General features: G+C 43.7%; 1 protein-coding gene across 7 annotated transcripts in view; it reads right to left on the bottom strand.

The window, feature by feature from the left end:
- ADAD1 (adenosine deaminase domain containing 1) overlaps nt 1-21,502 on the bottom strand; it is a 437,856-nt gene extending 416,354 nt beyond the window's left edge. For 5 of the 7 annotated variants that reach the window (XM_073572016.1, XM_073572013.1, XM_073572017.1 and 2 more), the window contains exons 1-2: nt 20,695-20,852; nt 1,750-1,911 (exon numbers count right to left, since the gene is read on the bottom strand). In XM_073572016.1, the coding sequence (XP_073428117.1) occupies nt 1,750-1,906 (157 nt within the window). In that variant the 5' untranslated portion in view covers nt 1,907-1,911; nt 20,695-20,852. Of the gene's footprint in view, nt 1-1,749; nt 1,912-12,188; nt 12,319-20,694; nt 20,853-21,382 lie in introns of those variants that run through there. The other 2 variants (XM_073572014.1, XM_073572015.1) reach the window with 2 other exon arrangements.
- Between the last annotated feature and the right edge of the window lie 316 nt (nt 21,503-21,818).

Below are 21,818 nucleotides of genomic sequence, written 5' to 3'. Positions count from 1 at the left end.
GGGAGCTGTTGCGAGGCCGAACAGCATGGCGAAAAACTGGAAACGATTCCCCGTACCGAGAAACGCAGGAACCTCTGATGAGCTTGAAAGACCGAAACGTGGAAGTAGGCGTCTTTAATGTCGATGGAGCACAGGAATTCCTGCGCCTCCATAGAAGCAATTACTGAGCGGAGGGACTCTATCAGGAAATGTCGCAGGCACACTCTTCTGTTCATTAACTTCAGATCCAGAATAGGCCGGACCGCGCCGTCCTTCTTTGGCACTACAAACAGGTTTGAATAGAAACCTGTGAAGCGCTCTTGTTCTGGGACAGGGGACGATAACCCCTGAACTGAGAAGGGAGGCGATGGATGCAAAGAAACCAGAGCAGGACCTTTTGGAGGACGGGAAGCGAAGAAACGATCCCGGAGACACGATGCGAACTCTATTTTGTACCCTGAGGATACTACCTCCAGACCCATGCGTCCTCCACTGAGAAGAGCCAAATGTCCCAGAAAAACATGCGACGTCCACTCAGCTTGAGAGATATGCTGGGTTCTTGGTCCGAGTCATGCCGAGCAAGATCTGCCAGGTCTAGGCCTGGCGGACCTACCAAGTGAGCTTTGAGGATGCCAGGAAGGAGTGGGCTTGAAGGAAGGGACATCGGAAGGTGAGAAAATGACGATTTTTTTATTTTAATTCTATTTTTTACAGGGATATGGTACCCAGAGCCTGGATGAGAATCTCCCTTCCTCCAGCCCATGGGTACCATCCGCACATGGTCTGCTTACTTTTCGCATGGTGGGCACAGCCACATGTGGAAAGTAAGCAGAACAGTGCATTCCTATGTGTGCGGAATCGCCGCAATTCCGCAAAATTAATCAGCATGCTGCAGATTTTTCCGCGATGCGATTCCGCCGTGGAAAAATCAGCAGCATTAACACAGCATTGCGAAATCCCATAGGATTGCATGGGATGCTTATTTTTTGCATTTTCGTGGCAAAATCACGCATTTAAAAACGCCGCGAAAACGCAAAAAAAATGATACGTGTAAACACAGCCAAATACATGCCAATGGAGAATGAGTAAATAAGATGAAAATTCTCCTCAAGATACCCTTGTGTATTATGCACCTCAACTAGAAGAGCACACAGCTGCAAACGAGTAGCTTGCTACCAGGGCTGTGGAGTCTGAAAGCCAAACCACCAACTCCACAGCACTGCCTCACTACTGTACATAAGGTGCAGCACAGATTCATCTCAAGTACAAGTCAAGATCCTTAGATCAGGAATAGGACATTTCATAACTTTCCCAAATTTTTATGAAAAAATTTACAGTACATCCTGCATTGAACTACTGTACCCAATTTATTATATATTTTAGGAGTTGGTCGATTTTATACAGATGCAACCAAAATGGACACAGACTCCTCTGCCCTACTTACTATATACATACAGAGCCAACAGTAGTCACTTCACACTGAAGCTGTGAGGGTTAGCTACTACTGATTCATAATACACAAGTACACATCCTATGTTGTTTTCTATTACAACTACATCCGGCAACAAAACAGCTGCACACATTTCCTAGGTTTACATGTTACACACAGTAAAAACAATAGTCACAAGTGGCCTATTATAAAGATGGGACCTAATTAGAATGAGAAAAATCTCTTTCCTACCAATATCCAGAGTTGGACACATGCATTTTCATTCAAGCATGCTTTCCACACATCACCTGTACATAAAAAAAGATTGCAATCCATTCTACCTGTCACAGGAGAAATTTTAGAAACGCCATCGTGGCTTTCAGAGTGTGCTGAAGGCACTGATGCTGGAATGTGGATCACAGAAGGCAAATTTCTCTGTAGTATCTGAGCAAAACTGGGAACCTTAGAATTTTGATTCCAACAATTGTTTCCCGACATTTTATCTGTAAAAAAAAAAAAAAAAGGGTAAACCTATTAATAATTCCTTTTAAATCAACTGGTAAAAATCAATGCACAGGCCCATCTTATGCTATACAAGAAAAATTCTTAAAGAGGACCTTTCATCATTTGTAGCCTATTAAACTGGCCACTTCATGGACTGCTGGCTGCAAAGCTGAATTAAACGCATTTTTTATTTTCTCATCTCCGTTGCAGAGATATTATCTTGTAATGTGTAGATTATGTTAGAACACTGCCAGTACTCCTCCACGAGTTCCTTTTCGCTTCACAGTAGGGACGCTCCCTGGGAGGGTAACATCTGATATTTAAGGCACTCTCCCCAATTGGGAGATGCCTTAGCAACTTTAGTAATCTGTGTTTCATGTTACCTAGTTGTAAGGATTCCTTGTTCCGGTATTCCCTGAACCTGATCCTGTCCGCCCTTCCTGCACTTAATCCTGCCTGCCCGAACTTGATCCTGTCCGCTTTGCTGTAACCTGTTCCTGAGCCTGTCCTGCCTCTACCAAGTCCAGAACCTGATCTGGGTTCAAGTCTAAGCGCACCATCAGGGGCTCCAATGAAGAACCAGGTGGTCGTATAGTTACACCACCTGCAGGCTCTCCCTGGACCATGGCAGTGGTTCCACAACCACGTGCGTTAACAGGTTATAATTTATGTTAAGTCCAAGGGGACATTACAAGAGATTCATCTTTGGGGTAAGTACTTTTTCCACTGCATGACATTGACCGATCTTAAGAAGGAGCCAGGGGAAAAAAAACAAAAAAAAAAAAACCTTGTCGCCCTCACCCCCAGGTGGTCAGAAGAACATGAGATGTAATGATATAGAGATCAGGGCTGTCTAACTCCCGTTCAGTACGTAGCAAAGCTGAGTGTAATTACAAACACTTCCAGATCTTCACTCACGGCGGTCAGTGTAGGCGGATTGTGAATAAAGCAGAGCTGAGCGGTATTACCAAGGTGTCTGCAGCTATCCTTTCACAGCTCTGCCCCTCCCCCATACAGATAGGGCCAAAGCAGAGACCTGGAAGTTTTGGTAATCACACTCAGCTCAAATCTATGCTACATAGTAGATACAAGGATAAGGGTTAAGAACAGTACATTCTTGTATTAGACACCACCTCTTGCTTATGATCTGTCAAAATCACGCTGGAGACCATGTACACAACAAAAAGAATAATCTTTGGAAACCCTTTGTTGGGCTTATAAACTATAACCTAAATTTATAAGTCAATATCGCAGCAACGGTGATGAGAAAATAATTCCATAATGTGGCCCATTCAACATACTAAAAGCAGTGAAAGATCCTTTTTAAATCCTTAAGGACCGAGGCACTTTGTACATTAACCCCTTTACCCCGAAGGTGGTTGGCACATTAAAGACCAGGTCAATTTTTACAATTCTGACTACGGTCACTTCAAGAGGTTATAACTCTGGAACGCTTCAACGGATCCTGGTGAATTATAGATTGTTTTTTTCAAGACATATTGTACTTCATGAGAGTGGTATAATTTCTCAGATATTATTTGTGTTTTGCCAAATGGGAATTTGGCAAAAATATTGCAGTTTTTCAAATTTGAATTTTCATGTTCTTAAATCAGAGATATGTCACCCAAAATAGTTAAGCAACATTTCCCACATGTCCATCTCATATCAGCACAATCTTGGAACCAAGATTGTTTTTGTTAGGAAGTAATAAGTATTAAAAGTTGGCTGGCGATTTCTGATTTTTACAACAAAATTTACAAATTATTTTTTTTTTTTTTAGGGACCACATCACATTTGAAATTACTTTGAGGGGTCTATATGATAGAAGATACAGTGGGGGGGGGGGAAAAAAAAAAGTATTTGGCCAGCCGCCAATTATGCACGTTCTCCCACTTAAAAAGATGAGAGAGGTCTGTAATTGACATCATAGGTAGACCACAACTATGAAAGTCAAAATGAGAAAACAAATCCAGAAAATCACCTTGTCTGATTTGGCAAGATTTAATTTAATTCTCAAATTATGGTGGGAAAAAAAAAGTATTTGGTCATTAACAAAAGTTCATCTCAATATTTTGCTATATATCCTTTGTTGGCATGACAGAGGTAAGACATTTTTCTGTAAGTCTTCACAAGGTTGCCACACACTGTTGGTGGTATGTTGGCCCATTCCTCCATGCAGATCTCCTCTAGAGCAGTGATGTTTTGGGCCTGTTGCTGGGCAACACGGACTTTCAAATCCCTCCAAAGGTTTTCTATGGGTTGAGATGAAAGGAGTGCAAACCTCCTTCCATCAGCAAGGGCACTGAAGATGAAACGTGGATGGATCTTTTAGCATGATAATGATCCCAAGCACACCGCCAGGGCAACGAAGGAGTGGCTTCGTAAGAAACATATGAAGGTCTTGGAGTGGACTAGCCAGTCTCCAGATCTCCCGATTTCCCCCCACCCTTCGGTACCTCCCGGTGGTCCTCTTGGTCCCCGGGCCCTCCTGCCTCCTCTGGTGGGCGCCGCCATCTTGGTCCAGGAAGAAAGTGGCGGGTGCACACGCAGTGTGCCCGCCAAATCTGCCGGCCTGCAGATTCCACTCATTCATTACAGGTACATTTTGATCACTGTTACAAACCCTATCACAGAGATCTAAATAATAAAAAAAAAAAAAAAAAAGTAAATAACCCCCCCTCAGTTTATCACCCCCTTAGTTAGGGAAATATAATGAAATAAAGAAAATATATTTATTTTCATTTTTCCATTAGGGTTAGGGTTGAGATTAGGGGTGTGTTGGGGTTAGGGTTGGAGCTAGAATTGAGGGGTTTCCACTATTTACCAACTTTGGGGGTCTAATTTCTTCTGTTACCATTGTGAAAATAAAAAAAATTGGGGGCTAAAAAAATTCACTTGTGGAAAATAAAAAAAATGATTTGGTGGTTCAAAGTGCTCACCACAAATCTAGATAAGTTCCTTAAGGGGTCTAGTTTCCAAAATGGTGTCACTTGTTGGGGTTTTTCGCTGTTTAGGCACATCAGGGGCTCGCCAAACGCAACATGGTGTCCGATCTGAATTCCAGCCAATTCTGCATTGAAAAAGTCAAACAGTGCGCCTTCCCTTCCGAGCTCTGCCGTGCACCCAAACAGTGGTTTACCCCCACACATGGGGTATGGGCGTACTAAGGACAAATTGCAAAACAACTTTGGGGGTCTATTTTCTCCTGTTGCCCTTGTAAAAAAAAAAAAAAAAAAATGTGGGGGGATGGGGCAAAAGATCATTTTTGTGGGAAAAAATTTTTTTATTTTCACGGCTCTACGTTATAAACTTCTGTGAAGCACTTGGAGGTTCAAAGTGCTCACCACACAACTGGACAAGTTCCTTAAGGGATATAGTTTCCAAAATGGAGTCACTTGTTGGGGGATTCCACCGTTTAGGCACATCAAGGGATCTCCAAACGCATTTTATCCTGAGTATGCTGATATCCAGAATTAGGGAGAAAAATACTGTATAGTACAAGGCAGGATTTGAAAGGGAAGGAGCGTCATTTGACTTTTTGGATGTAAAATGTCCTGGAATCATTAGTGGACGTACATGTCCCATTTGGAAAGCCCCTGATGTGCCTAAACAAGTGACCTCTAGACCCCTCAAGGAATGTACTTAAATGCGTAGTGACCACCTTGAACCAGCCCCCTCCCCCGATGCTTCACAGAAGTTTATAACACTGAGCTGGGGGGGGGGGGGGGGGGAACATTTTCCTCACAAAAAAATTTTGGCCCCAAATTTTGCATTTTCATAAGGCTAACAGAAGAAATTGCACCACAGTGCAATTTCTCCAGAGTACACCGATACCCCAAATGTGGGGGAATACTACTTTTGAGGCACAGTGTAAAGCTAAGAAGCAAAGAGGCGTCATATCGGGGTTCAGAATTTGCTGGAATGGTTTGAGGGTGCTGTGTCACATTGGCAGAGCCCCAGAGGTTCATGAACAGAAACCCCCTATATGTGAACTCATTTTACAAACTACACTCCCCAATGAATTCATCTAGTGAAGCAGTGATCATATTGACACACCATGTGCCTCACAGAATATTATACCATTGAGTGGTGAAGAAAAAAATAAATTCAATTTTTACCACTAAAATGTTGTTTTAGCCCCAAGTTTTTAATTTTTCTAATGGATAATAGGATTTTTTTTTTTTTTTTTACAGCAAACTGAGGTCCATTTTTTCATGAGTGCAACAATACCCTACATGTAAATCAGAAAATATTTCCCAGGCACAGTACAAAGCTCAGAAGGCAAGGAGTGCCAGATTTTACTGCTATGGTTTGCGGGTGCCACAACCCACTAGGAAAGCCCATGAGGTGCTAGAACAGCAACAGCATAAGTGACCCCATTTTACAAACTCCACCTCTCAATGAATTTATCTAGGGGTGCAGTGATCATGTTGACACCACGGGTGTGTCACAGAATGTTATACCATTGGGCAGAGAAGAAAAAAATAACATTTTTACCACCAAAATTTTGCTTAAGGCCCAGATTTTACATTTTCACACAAGAAGTGGGAAAAAATGGCACCGAAATTTGTCCCACAATTTCTACTGAGCGTGGCAATACACCAATATGTGGCTGTACAGTACTACTTAGCCATACAGAGAGACTCGGGAGGAACTGAGCGTTATTTTGCTCCTGGAGCTCAGATTTTTTTAGAACAGTTTGAGAACTCCACATACAGAGCCCCTAAGTCTTTTTACACATACCGTGTTTTTGCGGCCCCAATAGATTTCTATGGGGCCGTAAAATCGGCCTGCAAAAATTCCACGGCGCGCCGTACGGCTGTATTTGCGAACGTGAAGAAAGATCGAGCCTGCTCCATCTTTTTTCACGGTGTACGGACACGGCCCCCATTGAAAATCAATGGGGCCGCAAAAACAAACAGAAGTTTGTTTTTGTGATGCACCGTCACTTCCGGTTTTGCGGATCGCAGTTTGTTTTTTTTTCCAATACTTCTTCCATAGTATTGGAAAACTGAAAAACAGCGAACCGCAAGTTCTTTGCAGTCCATTACTGCGGCAGAGCGCCTTATTTGTGGCGATACGGCCCGCAAAAAAAACAGCAAGTATCAAGTAGCCTAATTGCTAGAAGAGCAGAATCCCCTCTCATGTGACCCCTTTTGGAAATTATACCCATTTGGGAATTTATCTACAGGTGTACAGGCGATTTTGACTCCATAGGTATTTTCCAGAAACAAGCAGCAATGAATGTTGTCAAGTGAAAATTGCAAACTGCCATTGTAGTCAGCAGTACATTAGGCCCAGCTCATGCTTCTGGAGGCATGCACCTGTAATTTAGCCGGGCACTCATCGCTTCAGAAATGCCAAACATGAATGCAATATGTGGTTTAGGTATAGTATACTGTGGGACATTTGGATTTGAGAGCGGAGAAGTTGCTGAATTTCTTTTGGCGGGTGAAGAGCCATTTCGCTTTTCCAGAGCCTTTATATTACCAGTAAGGTGGAAGCCCCCTATATTTCCGTTAACCCCTTTCTGACATCAGACGTCCATGTGACGATGGACGGAATATTACGTCTTTTATGCGACACTGCGACCAAAGTCGCGGTGATCTCATTAAAATTTCTGCGCCATTTAATCTCTGGGAAGATGGTGTCTTCATCCAGGGGATGTCACCACCCTACCGCAACAGCCAATTGCAGCATTTCTCAGTGTTTCATGCAATCAGATTGCCTGAAATACCGATGCACCAGCCTATGACCGATGCTCCAACACCAGGCATCACTGACAACTCTCCGATTGGCGCGATCGACGATTACATCGATTGGGTAAATCACAGGGCACAGACGCGGTGTGACCGCACTGTGACCTGACTAGAATCGGAGCTGCGAGAGCACCTATCCTACCGCATCCATGACAGGGCATAGCGGCAGTATCCTTGCACTGCAGATCCTCACAGTAGCTGATGAGTTTTGCAAAGCGGTAACACTACAGAATCTGCGCTGTGCTGGGCCCTTATGGTGCAAAGAAGCCTGTAACACCACAATCCCTGCTGAAGAAAGAAGAACAAAGAACAGAAAAGAAAGAAGACAAATCGGAAAAAAGACAACTGTTTTGGATCCCTGCCTGATCTCTCCTCATCCACCAATCCCCCCTCTTCCCCCTATTTTTACTACACCTCCACCCCCCTTTGTGCCACCTCCATGTGCACATCCAGCAGCTGCCAAGCTTTTATTAGTGACTCAGTTCACTCATCAGAGCTTGTTGTCTGCTGTTTTACACTTTTTACTGACTTTTCTCTCTGGTTGCTTTTTTTCTTTTAGAATTTTCTTTTCAAACAAATAAGTTTACACCAAACACTATCTCACACACACACACACACACTAAAGCACTGACACAATCACCACGTACATTAAAAAAAAAAAGTCCCGAAAGCACTTTTAAGTGGAGAAGGCATATGCTTTCATTGCCTCCGACACTAATAGCGAGGGAGAGGATCTAATTTCTTTATTTTTCAGATTCGTCCTCTTCCTCATCTTCCTCCTCAGGTGCTGCTGAACCGCCACGCAGACGTCCCAGGACAGAAGACGCAGTGCCCTGCATTCCAGAAGATGAACTAGCGCACCCCATTACGGACCCTGTATGGACCTCACCCCCCCATAAATTTAAAACCACTGAGTCTTGATTTTGTGGCTCAATCAGGAATCAAGTTTGACACCACCAGCCTCACAGAACTAGACTTTTTCAAAGTCTTTTTATCTGAAGATTTTGTTAACCTCATTGTGGGCCAAACATGCACGCTCATCAGTTTTTGGCACAAAACCCTGATTCATCATTTTCTGTGTAGACGCAGTTGAAATGATGCAGTTTTGGGGCCTGGTCCTTCACATGGGTATCCTGAAGAAGCCAGAACTTCGGCAATATTGGAGTGTTGATATTTTATATAACACTCCAGCGTTCCAAATGGTCATGGCCCGGACACGTTTCGAGGCCATCCACATATTTCTGCATTATACCGATAACGGACAGTGTCCTTCCCAAGAATACCCCAACTTTGACCATCTGTTCAAAGTTTGGCCAGTCAAACACTTCAACAAAAAGAAGTGTATGTGCCCCTAAGGGATTTCTGCGTGGATGAGTCCTTAAAGGGAAGGTGCCGTGTTTTTTCATAATTTAATGTAAAAAAGAAAATAGTATAAAAAAATATTGTCCCCTAAGCTTGACTCAGTGGGGTGTATGTTTTTTTTTAACTGCATTAATGCAGCCAATGGGGGCTGCCATCTTACCTTTCTGGCTGCTGAACGACACTTTCCATTTACGGCAGTCCCTCGGCATAAGAGACAAGAGTCGGCTCCCGACCCCTATCTATATCATTGCAGCAGCATCAGCTGTGAACTGGGCACGCCTCTGTGGGCAGCTCAATTCACAGCTGTAGGTGTGGCCAGGCGCCATTTTATTAGAGCCCAGTGCTTTCCTTTTAGCTCCATTTACACTCTATTGCAAGCCCTGGATGCTGTACTGTTGCAGCATAACAGGGCTTGGATGTTCACTCTGCACATACCAGCTGCAGGAGAGGATACAGGACGAGCTCCTGGAGACCGAGCTGCTCTTTCCAAAACACCCGACCAGTTGAAGCCCCTGCTCTTGCAAAACATAGGAGGAGCTGCTCTCTGCTGTGTATCTAATCCAATCATTTGTGATACTGTCTGCTGAGCTGTGTATCTAATCCTCTTCTGTGTGATACAGTCTGCTGAGCCGTGTATCTAATCCTCTCCTGTGTGATACAGTCTGCTGATCCGTGTATCTAATCCTATCCTGTTTGATACAGTCTGCTGATCCGTGTATCTAATCCTATCCTGTTTGATGCAGTCTGCTGATCTGTGTATCTAATCCTATCCTGTGTGATACGGACTGCTGAGCCGTGTATCTAATCCTATCCTGTGTGATACTGTGTGCTGAGCTGTGTATCTAATCCTATCCAGTGTGATACGGACTGCTGTGCCGTGTATCTAATCCTATCCTGTGTGATACTGTCTGCTGAGCCGTGTATCTAATCCTATCCTGTGTGATACTGTCTGCTGAGCCATGTATCTAATCCTATCCCGTGTGATACGGACTGCTGAGCCGTGTAGCTAATCCTATCCTGTGTGATACTGTGTGCTGAGCCATGTATCTAATCCTATCCCGTGTGATACGGACTGCTGAGCCGTGTAGCTAATCCTATCCAGAGTGATACTGCTCTCCTGAAATACTCTGTGCTGTTGTCACCCTGCTGGTTTTATGTGTGATCTACATGGTGGTATTGTGTATGATCTATATGGCGGTATTATGTGAGAACCCTATGGCAGTATTATCTGCTAAAAGGGGACCCATTCTAGGGTGGTTCTGGCTGAGCACCTGCACACGGGTCAGGGGTAATGGTTAGGTGCAGTCAGGGGAGGGCTGGTGAGGCAGCTGAAGAGAGGGTTCTCATTTTTATCATTACTATATGGCTACATTTCCCCAAGCCTGCTTCCCAGCGTCTCCCCGGACTGCGCCTGTCGCCTCGCTTTCACACATCGCCAGGACAGGATCTGAGGAGGGGAATGGGGTCTTTTCATGCAAAGTCTGGATCAGAACAGGCCATCAATCAGCAGAAATGTTTCCTGGATTTCTTTCTGTGGTGCTGTCACCCTGCTCCTCCCCCATATATCTCCCTTTGTGCCCCCCATAGACCAGCGCACTGCTCTCCTGAAATACTCTGTGCTGCTGTCACCCTGCTCCGAGAATCCTTGCTGCCTGCCATCCTCGGTGACCGAAGACCCCATTCCTCTCCTCAGATCCTGTCCTGGCGATGTTTGAAAGCGAGGCGACAGGGGCCTGATATATGGTGGAAGGAGCAGGGTGACAGCAGCACAGAGTATTTCAGGAGAGCAGTGTGCTGGTCTATGGTGGGCACCCTGTTCGGTGCCAGGGATTGTACATAGAGCGCTGTGTTTTATACACATGGATGGACCGTCTTCTTGTCTGCTCCACAGACATCCAGGAAACATTTCTGCTGATTGATGACCTGTTCTGATCCAGACTTTGCATGCAAAGACAGTCAGTAACTTTGCAGGCCCAATCAAAATGGCTGCTCACTGTGTTCCTAAATGTCATCCTCTCTTTTCCCTTAGCAAACACCCAGAAGGGGAGGAGAGGAGTGACATCACACCCATGTCAGCAGATTCCGCCCATAATTACTGCAGGGCAGTAATGTGAGCTAGTTGTACACTAGGTTTTTGTGCCAAATTTCAGTAGCTGCTCCCCTAGTAACAAGTGGAAATGCCAGACTTTTTAAAATTATTTTTCATGTTTTACAAAATTAAAAACAAATGATAATATTTTAAGAAAATGTAAACATTAATTCTTTACATTTTTTCAATTGCTGGAAATAAATATTTGGGATGGCACTTTCCCTTTAATTCATTTCAAGGGGAGACTCAAATTCCGTCAGTACCTGCCCAGTAAGAGGGCCAGGTACAAAATTAAACTCTATAAGCTGTGTGAGACCTCAGGGTACACCCGCAGGTTTTGCGTTAATGAAGGGAAAGACACCTGGATTGAACCCCCTGAATGCCCCCCTTTCCTGGGAGTGGGAAAACTGTGTGGGACTTGGTGCACCCACTGCTGGATAAAGGTCATCACCTCTACGCGGATATCTTTTATACCAGCATCCCACTTTTCAAATCCCTCTCTGCGTGAGGTACCGCAACCTACGGTACTGTCTGCAAAATTAGAGAGGCCTCCCAAAAACACTAATTGGGCAGATGCTCCCAAGGGGTGACAAGGAGCCCAATGTAGCAACCACTTGCTGGTAGTCAAGGACAAGAGGGATGTCTTTCTTGACCACCATACATGGTGATGGCAGAACCCTCAGTACTGAGGCCAAGGTGTGGTACAAGTAGCTGGATGCGTATATCGTGTCTTGCTTCCAAAATGGTGTCACTTGTGGGGGGGGGGGGGGGGTGTTCTACAAACGCGACATGGCGTTTGATCTCAATTCTAGATAATTTTGCGTTGAAAGAGTCAAACGGCACTCCATATTTTCCAAGCTCTGCCGTGCACCTAAACAGTGTTTTTCCCTCATATATTGGGTATTGGCATGTTCAGGAGAAATTGCATTATAGACTTTGGGGTTCATTATTTTCTGTTACCTTTGTGGAAATAACAAAATTAAAATTAGTCTAAAGTTACATTTTAGTGAAAAAAGTTAAATGTTCATTTTTTCCCTTTCATTTTCCATTAGTTCCTGAGAAGCACCTGAAGGGTTAATAAACTTCTTGAATGTGGTTTTGATCAGCTTGAGGGGTGCAGTTATTAGAATGGTGTCACTTTTGGCTATTTTCTGCCACAAAGCACCCTCAAAGTGACTTCAAATTCGAGGTGGTCCCTAGAAAAAAAAAAAAAAGGTTTTGTAAATTTTGTTGTAAAAATGAGAAATCGATGGTCAACTTTTAACCCATATAACTTCCTAACAAAAAAAATTTGCTTCAAAAACAGTGCTGATGTAAAGTAGACTTGTGGGAAATTGCTACATTTTCCAAATATACCAAAACGTGAAACACTTAGGCTAAGTGCACACGTACCGGAACTCTCGCGGAAATTACCGCGAGAATTCCGGAATTCCAGTCCGCGGGAAAATCGCATTTTAAATTCCCGCGATTTTCCCGCGGAAAAACTAGCATTTTGCAAGCGTAATTAGCTTGCAAAATGCTAGCGTTCTCCAAGCGATCTGTAGCATCGCTTGGAGAACTGATTGACAGGTTGGTCACACTCGTCAAACATAGTGTTTGACAAGTGTGACCAACTTTTTACTACTGAGGCCGCCTATGCAGCATCAGTAGTAAAAGATAAAATGTAAAAAAAAATAAAAAATACTGTTATTCTTACCCTCCGACGTCCCGCGCATCCGTTCCCAGTAATCCTTTGCGAAAATGCCCGCGATGACGACAGTTCTCGCGGGATCGCGACGTCTCGCGGTCATTCGCGATGACGTCGCGCGAATGACAGCGAGACTTCGCGATCCCGCGAGATCGGACGCCATCGCGGGCATTATCGCAAAGGACTACTGGGAACGGGAGCGTGAAGAGAAGCGGGAAGGCTGCGCGGGACGCCGGAGGGCGAGAATAACAATATTTTTTATTTTTAAATTCTTTTTTTACAGGGATATGGTACCCAAAGCCCGGAGGACACAGTCTCCTCTCCTCCGGACCATGGGTACCATCCGCAAATGTTCTGCTTACTTTCCGCATGTTGTGCACAGCCACATGCGGGAAATAAGCGGAACAATGCATTCCTATGGGTGCGGGATCGCCACGATTCCGCAAATTAATGAGCATGCTGCGGTTTTTACCGCGAAGCGATTCCGCCGCGGTAAAAACCGCAGCATTAGCACAGCATTGCGGAATCCCATAGGAATGCATGGGATGCTTATTTTTCGCGTTTTTGCGGCAAAATCGCAAGGTTAAAACAGCCGCGGAAACGCGAAAAAAACGCCACGTGTGAACCCAGCCTTAGGCTAAGTGCACACATAGCAGAAAAATTCTGCTTGAAAACCTGACTCCCTTCCCAGAAAACCGCGCTTTTTTGCGCGTTTTTCCAACCGCATTGAACTAATCAGAAACGCAGAAAAAAACGCGAAATTAATGCGCATGCTGCGGTTTTTACCGCAATGCATTTTTTTTGCGGTAAAAAAAACGCATCAATGTACACAAAAAGTGCAAAATACATAGAAATTAATGGGAAGCTTCTTTTTTGGCAAATCCGCGGGAAAAACCGCGAAAAAAAACGCTGTGTGTGAACACAGCCTTAATCCAAAGGATGTCAATACCTCATGGAAATAACCTCACTAGAGAAATGTATAATCAATAATACAATATTTATTAGACAATACTATAAATGCGTACAATGGATCATTACAATGATTGTGAGAGCTGATACACAGCACGAGACAGCATAACAACATACAGGCCTCTCTAGATTTATCCTGTTGCCTGGGTTTCAATTTACTGATCTGGTTTTCTTGTCATACATAATTTTTGTTTATTTGCAAATCAGTCAGTTTTATTATTCGGTTTTTCTCCTACATTTATTGAACCCCAGGGAGGTGTTGCTCCTATCTGGTAGTCCCAATTGTTCTTGTTAGGCCTGGATCACACTTGCATTTTTTTAAATCCGTCCAAATCTGTCGCTTTCCATTAAAAAACGGATCCGCCATGTTTTTGGCGGATCCTTTTTTTCCCCCCATAGACTTGCATTAGCGGCTACCGCGGATCCGTCAAAAAAACAGATCCAAACGGATCCGTTAGCGGCAAAAAACGGAAACGGATGGGTTTGGCGGACACAAAAAACTGATGTGTGAAACAGGGCTTATGCTGTCTCGTGCTGTGTATCAGCTCTCACAATCATTGTAATGATCCATTGTACACATTTATAGTATTGTCTAATAAATATTGTATTATTGATTATACATTTCTCTAGTGAGCTTATTTCCATGAGGTATTGACATCCCTTGGATTAAGTGTTTTACGTTTTGGTATATAGGATTAACACTTTTATAGTGTTTGTGAAGCTATAGCTTCAAATTTAGAGGATTAGCTTGGTTGGTGTATTAAATTTTCCAAATGTTCGCCAAATTTCCGTTTAATATTGAATAAATTTTACCACCAACGTGAAGTACAATATGTCACGAAAAATCAATCTCAGAATCGCCAAGATCCGTTGAAGTGTTCCAGAGTTCTGACCATTGTCCCTTTATGAGGAAATAATTGTAAAAATTGACCCGGTCATTAACGTGCAAACCACCATCAGATGACAGACCTGAGTGGGAATTTGCTTTTTTGTGGATTGATTGAAGCTTATTAGGAACGTTTTACATAATATTTGGGATCACATTTATCTGGCGCTCGACGCTGACCAATTACTTTGGGTATTCCATCTAAATCTCGAGGGATCCATTCACTATAATGAGGCAGCACAGTTACTCTGGACTCAGTCTCACCTCTGTTCAGCGGTGTCCTTTTCAGAAGCGCACAAAACTGTGGCTGATGGCACTTTTATGCAATCCTATAAAGACAGATACCGCCAGATCACAGGTTCTATGGCATCAACAGTGCCTTCATCTGCCTCATTATGGGGAATCTTCCGTCAGAGGTTCCGTTAAAATCTCGTATTTCAGAGATTTACATGGAAATCCCGGTGTAAGCGCTCAGCACAGGATAAATGTGTGCTGACCCTTAGGCTGTGTTCACACACAGCGCTTTTTTAGCGGTTTTTACCGCGGTTTTCACTATAAAACCGCTAAAATTAAGGTGCACAGTCATTTCTATGCATTTTGCACTTTTTGTGCACATTGATGCGTTTTTTTACCACGAAAAAACGCATCGCGGTAAAAACCGCAGCATGCACATTAATTTTGCGTTTTTTTCCGCGGTTTAGGCTTCTCCCATGCTTTTAGAAACCGCTGCGGTAAAAAACGCATCAAAACCGCGCAAAAACCGCCGCGGAAAAATAGGTGCGGTTTCAGGGAAGGGATTCAGGTTTTTGTGCAGAAATTTTCTGCAACGTGTGCACTTAGCCTTACTGTGATCTTTGGGAGGCAGAATGAAAAAAATCATCAGCAGGAATTAGTTTTATTTATTTATTGTGCCGTTCGTCATGCGGTATAAATGATTAGGTGACTTTATTCTTTGGGTCGGTGCGATTACAGCGATACCAGATTTACATCGGGTTTTTATGCTTGGCTGCTGTCACACACTAAAATATGCTTTTTATTGCAAAAAATAGTTGTTGAATCACCATATTTTGAGAGCTACAATTTTTCCATATTTCGGCCCACAGAGTCATGTGAGGTCTTATTTTTTGCAGGACAAGTTGATGTTTTCATTGGTACCATTTTCAGGTACATGACATTTTTTGTATCGCTTTCTATTCTGTTTTTTGGGAGGCTGAATGAACAAAAGCTAGCAATTCACGATTTTGGTTTTTTTTTTGCCGTTCCATGTGCAAAATTGATAAGACAGTCCTATTCTGTGGGTCAATATGATTACAGCGATGAAACGTTTATATCTATTATTTTTTCGCTTTTACACAATAAAAACTATTTTATATAAAAAAATAACTTTTTGCATCTCTTTATTCTAAAAGCTATAACTTTTTTTATTTTTCCACCGATAGAGCTGTTTGGCGGCGTAATTTTGCGGGACAAGATGAAGTTTACAGCGGTACCATGTTTATTTATATCCGTCTTTTTATCATGTTTTATTCCACTTTTTGTTCGGCGGTATGATAAAGCATTGGTTTTTGCCTTGTGTTTTAAGGTGTTTGCTAAAGGGGTTAACTAGTGGGACAGTTTTATAGGTCAGGTCATTGCACCAACAGGGAAAGTTGCTGATCATGCACTGCGCATGATCAGTAAGTTTCCTAGCTCTGGTGAGGTCATGAAAACATAGGATCACCATGGCAACGATTGGGACCCCACATCACGCCACAGGGTCTCCGATCCAAAGGCAGAGGGGCTCCTGGAATGCTGCAATCTCATTCAATCGCAGCATTTCGGGGGTTAAAGTGCCGGGAGGTGTGCCTGACCGCTCCTGGCACATAGTCCCGGGTGTCAACTGTCACAATCAGCCGACACCCAGCAGCAATTGCCTGCACACCACCCGCGGGTAATCAAAATAACAATCTGTCCCTGGTCAAATTGGCCCAGGGCACATGGACGGATTACAACGTTAGAAGTCAGAAAGGGGTTAATGATTGGGCCTTATTTTTAAGTCTGACAGGCGTTACTTTATGTGGTAATAACTCTGGAAAACTTCAATGGATCCCAGTGAATCTGAGACTGTTTTCTCGCCACATACTTCATTATAGTGGTAAAATTTGTTTGATATGACTTGTGTTTTTAAAAAAAAAATATTGGAAATTTGGAGAAAATTGTTACAATTTTTAAACTTTTACTCTTTATGCCCTTACACCAGTTATGTCACAAAATAGTTAATAAATAACATTTCCCACATATCTAATATACATCTGCACAATTTTTGAAATGCAAAAAAATTAGGAAGAGGGGTTAAAAGCTGATCAGCAATTTCTCATTTTTCCAACAAAATTTACAAAACCATTTTTTAAGGGACCACCTCACATTTTAAGTGACTGATGGGCGTATATGACAGAAAACACCCAAAAGTGACACCATACTAAAAACTGAACCCCTAGAAGTCCTCAAAACCACATTCAAGGTTTATTAACTCTTCAGCTGCTTCACATTGATGCAAAGTGGAAGGAAAAAGATGAATATTTTAATTTTTATCACAAATTTTACTTAAGACCCAATTTTTATTTTTTTTTTTTAAGGGTAAAAAGAGAAAATGGACTCCAAAATTTACTGTGTGATATCTCTTGAGTTTGCCGATACCCCATATGTGGGGGAAAACTACTGTTTGGGGGCATGACAGGGCTTGGAAGGCAAGAAGCACCATTTGATTTTTTTTTTTTTTTTAATCGCAAAATTGAATGAAATCTGGAACGAACGCCATGTCGCATTTGGAGAGCGCCTGATGTGCCTAAACCGCAGTAACCCCCTACTGTACAAGTGACCCCATTTCAGAAAATAGATACCTCAAGGAATATATCTAGATGTGTGGTGAGCACCTTGAATCCCCCCAAGGAAATTCAGAAAAGTTTATAAAGTAGAGCCGTGAAAGAATAAAAAAAAAGTTCCCACAAAAGTGTTCTTATGGCCCCAATTTTTAAATTTTCACAAGGGTAACAGGAGAAAATGAACCTTTCTTTGTGCTATTTGTACTAAGGACACATATACCCCATATGTTCTCGAAAACTACTTTTGAGGCACTGTGCGAAGCTCTGAAGGGAATATGCGCCATACTGGACTTCAGATTTTGCTGGAAAGGTTTGAGGGTGACATGTCATGTTAGTAGAGACCCTGAGGTGCCAGAACAGCAGAAACCCCCCCCCTCCATATGTGATGTTATTTTACAAACTACAACTCTCAATGGATTCATCTAAGGGTGCAGTGAGCATGTTGACACCACATGTGCCTCACAGAAATGTATACCATAGGGCGTTGAATAAATTTTTACTGCTAAAATGTTGCTTCAGTTCCCAATTTTTATAAGAGCTAATAGAAAAAAAAAATGGACCTTTCCGTTTGTTGTACAATTTCTCCTCATTGCGCCAATACCCTACTTTTTAGGAACAAAACTCAGAAGGGAAGGAGCACCATGTTAGGCTAGGTTCACATTGCGTTAGGGCAGTCTGTTCAACGCATGCGTTAAACGGACTGCGCTAACGCAACTGCTTTTTGATCGCGCTAACACAGATGCTCCATCTGCGCTAGCACTGACGGACCCTCGAATGCTGCAGATCACGTCTGAGGGTCCGTCACAGCATGACAGCACATCGCTAACGCATGCCAATTACGACATGCGTTAGCGATGCGATACGTTATGGCAGTCTATGGGTGCGTTAACGGATGCGTTACATCGCGTTAATGCCGTGTTGTAAGGCAATCTGTTAGACGGACTGCCATAACGCACTGTGAACCCTGCATTATAGTGTAGATTTTAAGGTTATGGTTTGAGGTGCCATGACCGACTGGAAGAGCCCCTGAGGTGCCAAAAATGCAGAATCCATCCATAAGGGACCCCCATTTTACAAACTACACCTCTCAATGAATTCATCTAAGGATGCAGTGATCATATTGACACCACAGGTGTGTCACAGAATTGTATACCATTGGTCAGTGAATAAAAATTAAATACATTTTTCTCACAATAATGTTGCTTTAGCTCTAGATTTTACATTCTCACATGGGAAAATGGGTAAAAATGGCAACAAGATTCGTCAAAATTTCTGCGGAACGTGGATATACCACATGTGGCTGTATATTACAGCTTAGCCACACAGCAAAACTCGAGAGGGACGAAGCGCTACTGGCCTCAGAGCACAGATTTTCCTACAATAGTTTGTAGATTTCTTTTGTGGGGTGGGGTGAGGAGCCATAGTGATTTTCCAGTCCCTGTGGGAGTCCCTTATATTTATGTTATCAGATGACGGAACAGAGTGGGGACTTGCTTTTTTGTGGAATGAGTTGAAGCTTTTGAGAGCATTTTACACTTTTTGAAACATTTATCCTTTGCTCTACACTGGGCATTTACATTGGGGTTTCCATTTAAATCCCCGAATGATGCAATTCAGATGAAACCCAGGATACCTTAAGCTACAAGTCTGCAGTCACTCTATGTGACTACAGACTTGTGAATCCTCACATCACACACACTGGTCTGTGAGAATTGGCTTTTTTTCCACTTTGCTGCCAGTTCTGACATCCAGAACCCATTTGGACCAGGCTGGAGTGACTCGAGTTCGATATGGGGGGAATCACAATCGGTTTGTCTGCAGTGTGAGATCAGTGGCCTAAAAGTTACTTTCAATAACACCCTTGGGTACCCATTTTAATACGCATTTTTGTGTCAGTTATAATTTTTGTAGCTGCTTTTACGTGTATTCGCATTGGGGTAACTCACTGCATTGTATTTTATTATTGCAGCTTTCTTTATTTTTGTTACACCTGTATTAAAAAAAAAAAAAAAAAAATACTTCAGTATAGTACCCAGGTTACTGTGTGATTTTGCTGTATAAAAAAAAATTAAAGGGAATCTGTCACCCCTTTTTTGAGATATCATAATAACATTCAATTGTGTGTCACATAAGGATTCTCTTAGTACTTTTGCTTCCCCCTGACCCTTCATGCATAAATACCTTTTTTTATATCGATTCAGATGTATGTAACTGCCGCGGTTCGGTCCGATGGGCGGGGCTTATTCAACTGCTCCCCCCTCCCTGTCTTGCTCTACGCAAGAAGAAATGCATAGCGCAAGACAGGGGGGGGGGGCAGGTGAATAAGCCCCGCCCATCGGACCAAACCGCGGCAGTTTCCATACATCTGAACCGATATAAAAAAGGTATTTATGCATGAAAGGTGCAGGGTCAGGGGGAAGCAAAAGTACTAAGAGAATCCTTATGTGACACACAATTGAATGATATCATTATGATATCTCAAAAAAGGGGTGACAGATTCCCTTTAACTGTTATACCCAAGTTGCAAGTGATGTATTTGGTGTATGCAGAACGTCAGATTCGAACTGTGATCAAAAATCCAGAATTTGTTTACTTTCAAATGGTGTCATAGCCACAATAATTCACACATCACTACATGGACACTCATCAGATGTAACGCTGTCCTCACCTTCTCCACAGTCACACTGAGCCCTTTAGTGGTCCCACTAGGCCCACATGGTGACACTACCCCAGTGTCTGCCCAGCCTTGTCAGATGGCCGGTCTCACGTCATCACATACAAACTCTGAAACAGCCAAACTCCAGCAGGTCACAGCGGAGGTCGGCATCAGTCTGACTAATGGCGGCAGGGTTCGCCTCATACAAGCCAGTGTGCAAAACACGCACGTCCCGCATGCCTAATAACAGACCCTCACCCTGGCGGCGCCATATTGTGCCAGGCAGGTGCATGTAAGGACGATTAGGGTCAGAGAGGACTGTGCGCTCCGCTATCCGACATGTTGGCGCTGCAACCTGCCCCACAATAACACTACAGAGTAACCAGTCCAGGTGCGTGCATCCCTTTGCTAAAAGGACTCCTACGATTAGGCGGCAAAACCGGCAATGATGATTATTTTGATACTTCACCAAAGGCCCCGTACGTGTTCACCTGACCCACACACATACATTACCTCACAGCGCAGCCTCCACGCAGCTCCCGCCAACCACACTTTTCCTTCACTGGGCGCCACTGCCACCTGAACTTCCGGCCAATGGCAGAAAACCATACCCCCCCACGTGATCTAGGCAGAGCATCTGGGACCGCTATGTGCGCAATGAAAGTAGTCCCTCGAGGGGAAGGATACAAACCAATGTGTTTCTGGTCTAGTCACAACAAAGCTGTGGGTGTATACTAAAACCCTATGGACAAAAATGAAACCTAGGGTTTTAGTAATTTCCCCTCCGCTATTTGTAAGCCAAAACCAGGAGAGGAACAATCAGAGGGAAAGTACTATGACTTAAAGGGCCCAGGGTATTCCCATCTCAGGGACGTACATAGAAATAATGGGGCCCCATAGCGGAAATTCTAATTTGTCCCCCGACTCTCTCCCCCCCCCAAAAAAAAAAAAAAGAAAAAAAATTGGGGGTCACAGGAGAGCAAAACTCGCAACTTTCCTCCTGCTGAAGTCCTAAATTCCTCTTTCATTGACCTCCATAAAGTATTATGCCAAAAAAAGTGCCCCCCAAACACAGTATGATGACCCCATGGTGAGGTCCTACACATTAGCCTCCACACACAGTATAATTGAAGGGGTTGTCCACTACTTTAAATTTACCCCCAATGTATCCCCCGGGGCCCCTAATGAATTTTGTAAATACCTTATGTTGCCTATACTGCCTGTGAGCGGCGCTATCTGTGGCCGCTCACAGGCAGCACGTGACGTCACGACAAGTGAGGCGTGACTCAGCGCTGGATCCCCGCAGTGGCTGCTGGGTTGTGGGCGGGGTTACCCCCACGTCACACCCAGCATCCACCTGTCACGTCGCCATCGGATACAGGAACTGCTGTTCCTGCTTCGGCCACTAGGAGGCACCAGACTGGCATGTCGCCGTCAGACCCGAGCTCTGCTATTCCGGTCTCGGCCTCTGGGAGGCGCCAGACTGTCATGTCACGGTCAAACTCGGGGACGGCTGTTCCTGCCTCGACCAATGGGAGGCGCCGTGGTCCGCCCGTGGGTACTGCTAACGGAGGAGGCTCCTCCGCAGGCTGCGCTCCTCTGTCGGTCATGAAGGGGTTGGTGCATCACCATCTGGC

The sequence above is a fragment of the Dendrobates tinctorius genome, unplaced genomic scaffold, assembly GCF_039654945.1.
Source record: "Dendrobates tinctorius isolate UK_male_01 unplaced genomic scaffold, ASM3965494v1 ptg000030l, whole genome shotgun sequence".
Taxonomy (NCBI): domain Eukaryota; kingdom Metazoa; phylum Chordata; class Amphibia; order Anura; family Dendrobatidae; genus Dendrobates; species Dendrobates tinctorius.
Note: the sequence above shows the minus strand (reverse complement) of the source record. Positions and strands in the feature narration are given on the sequence as shown.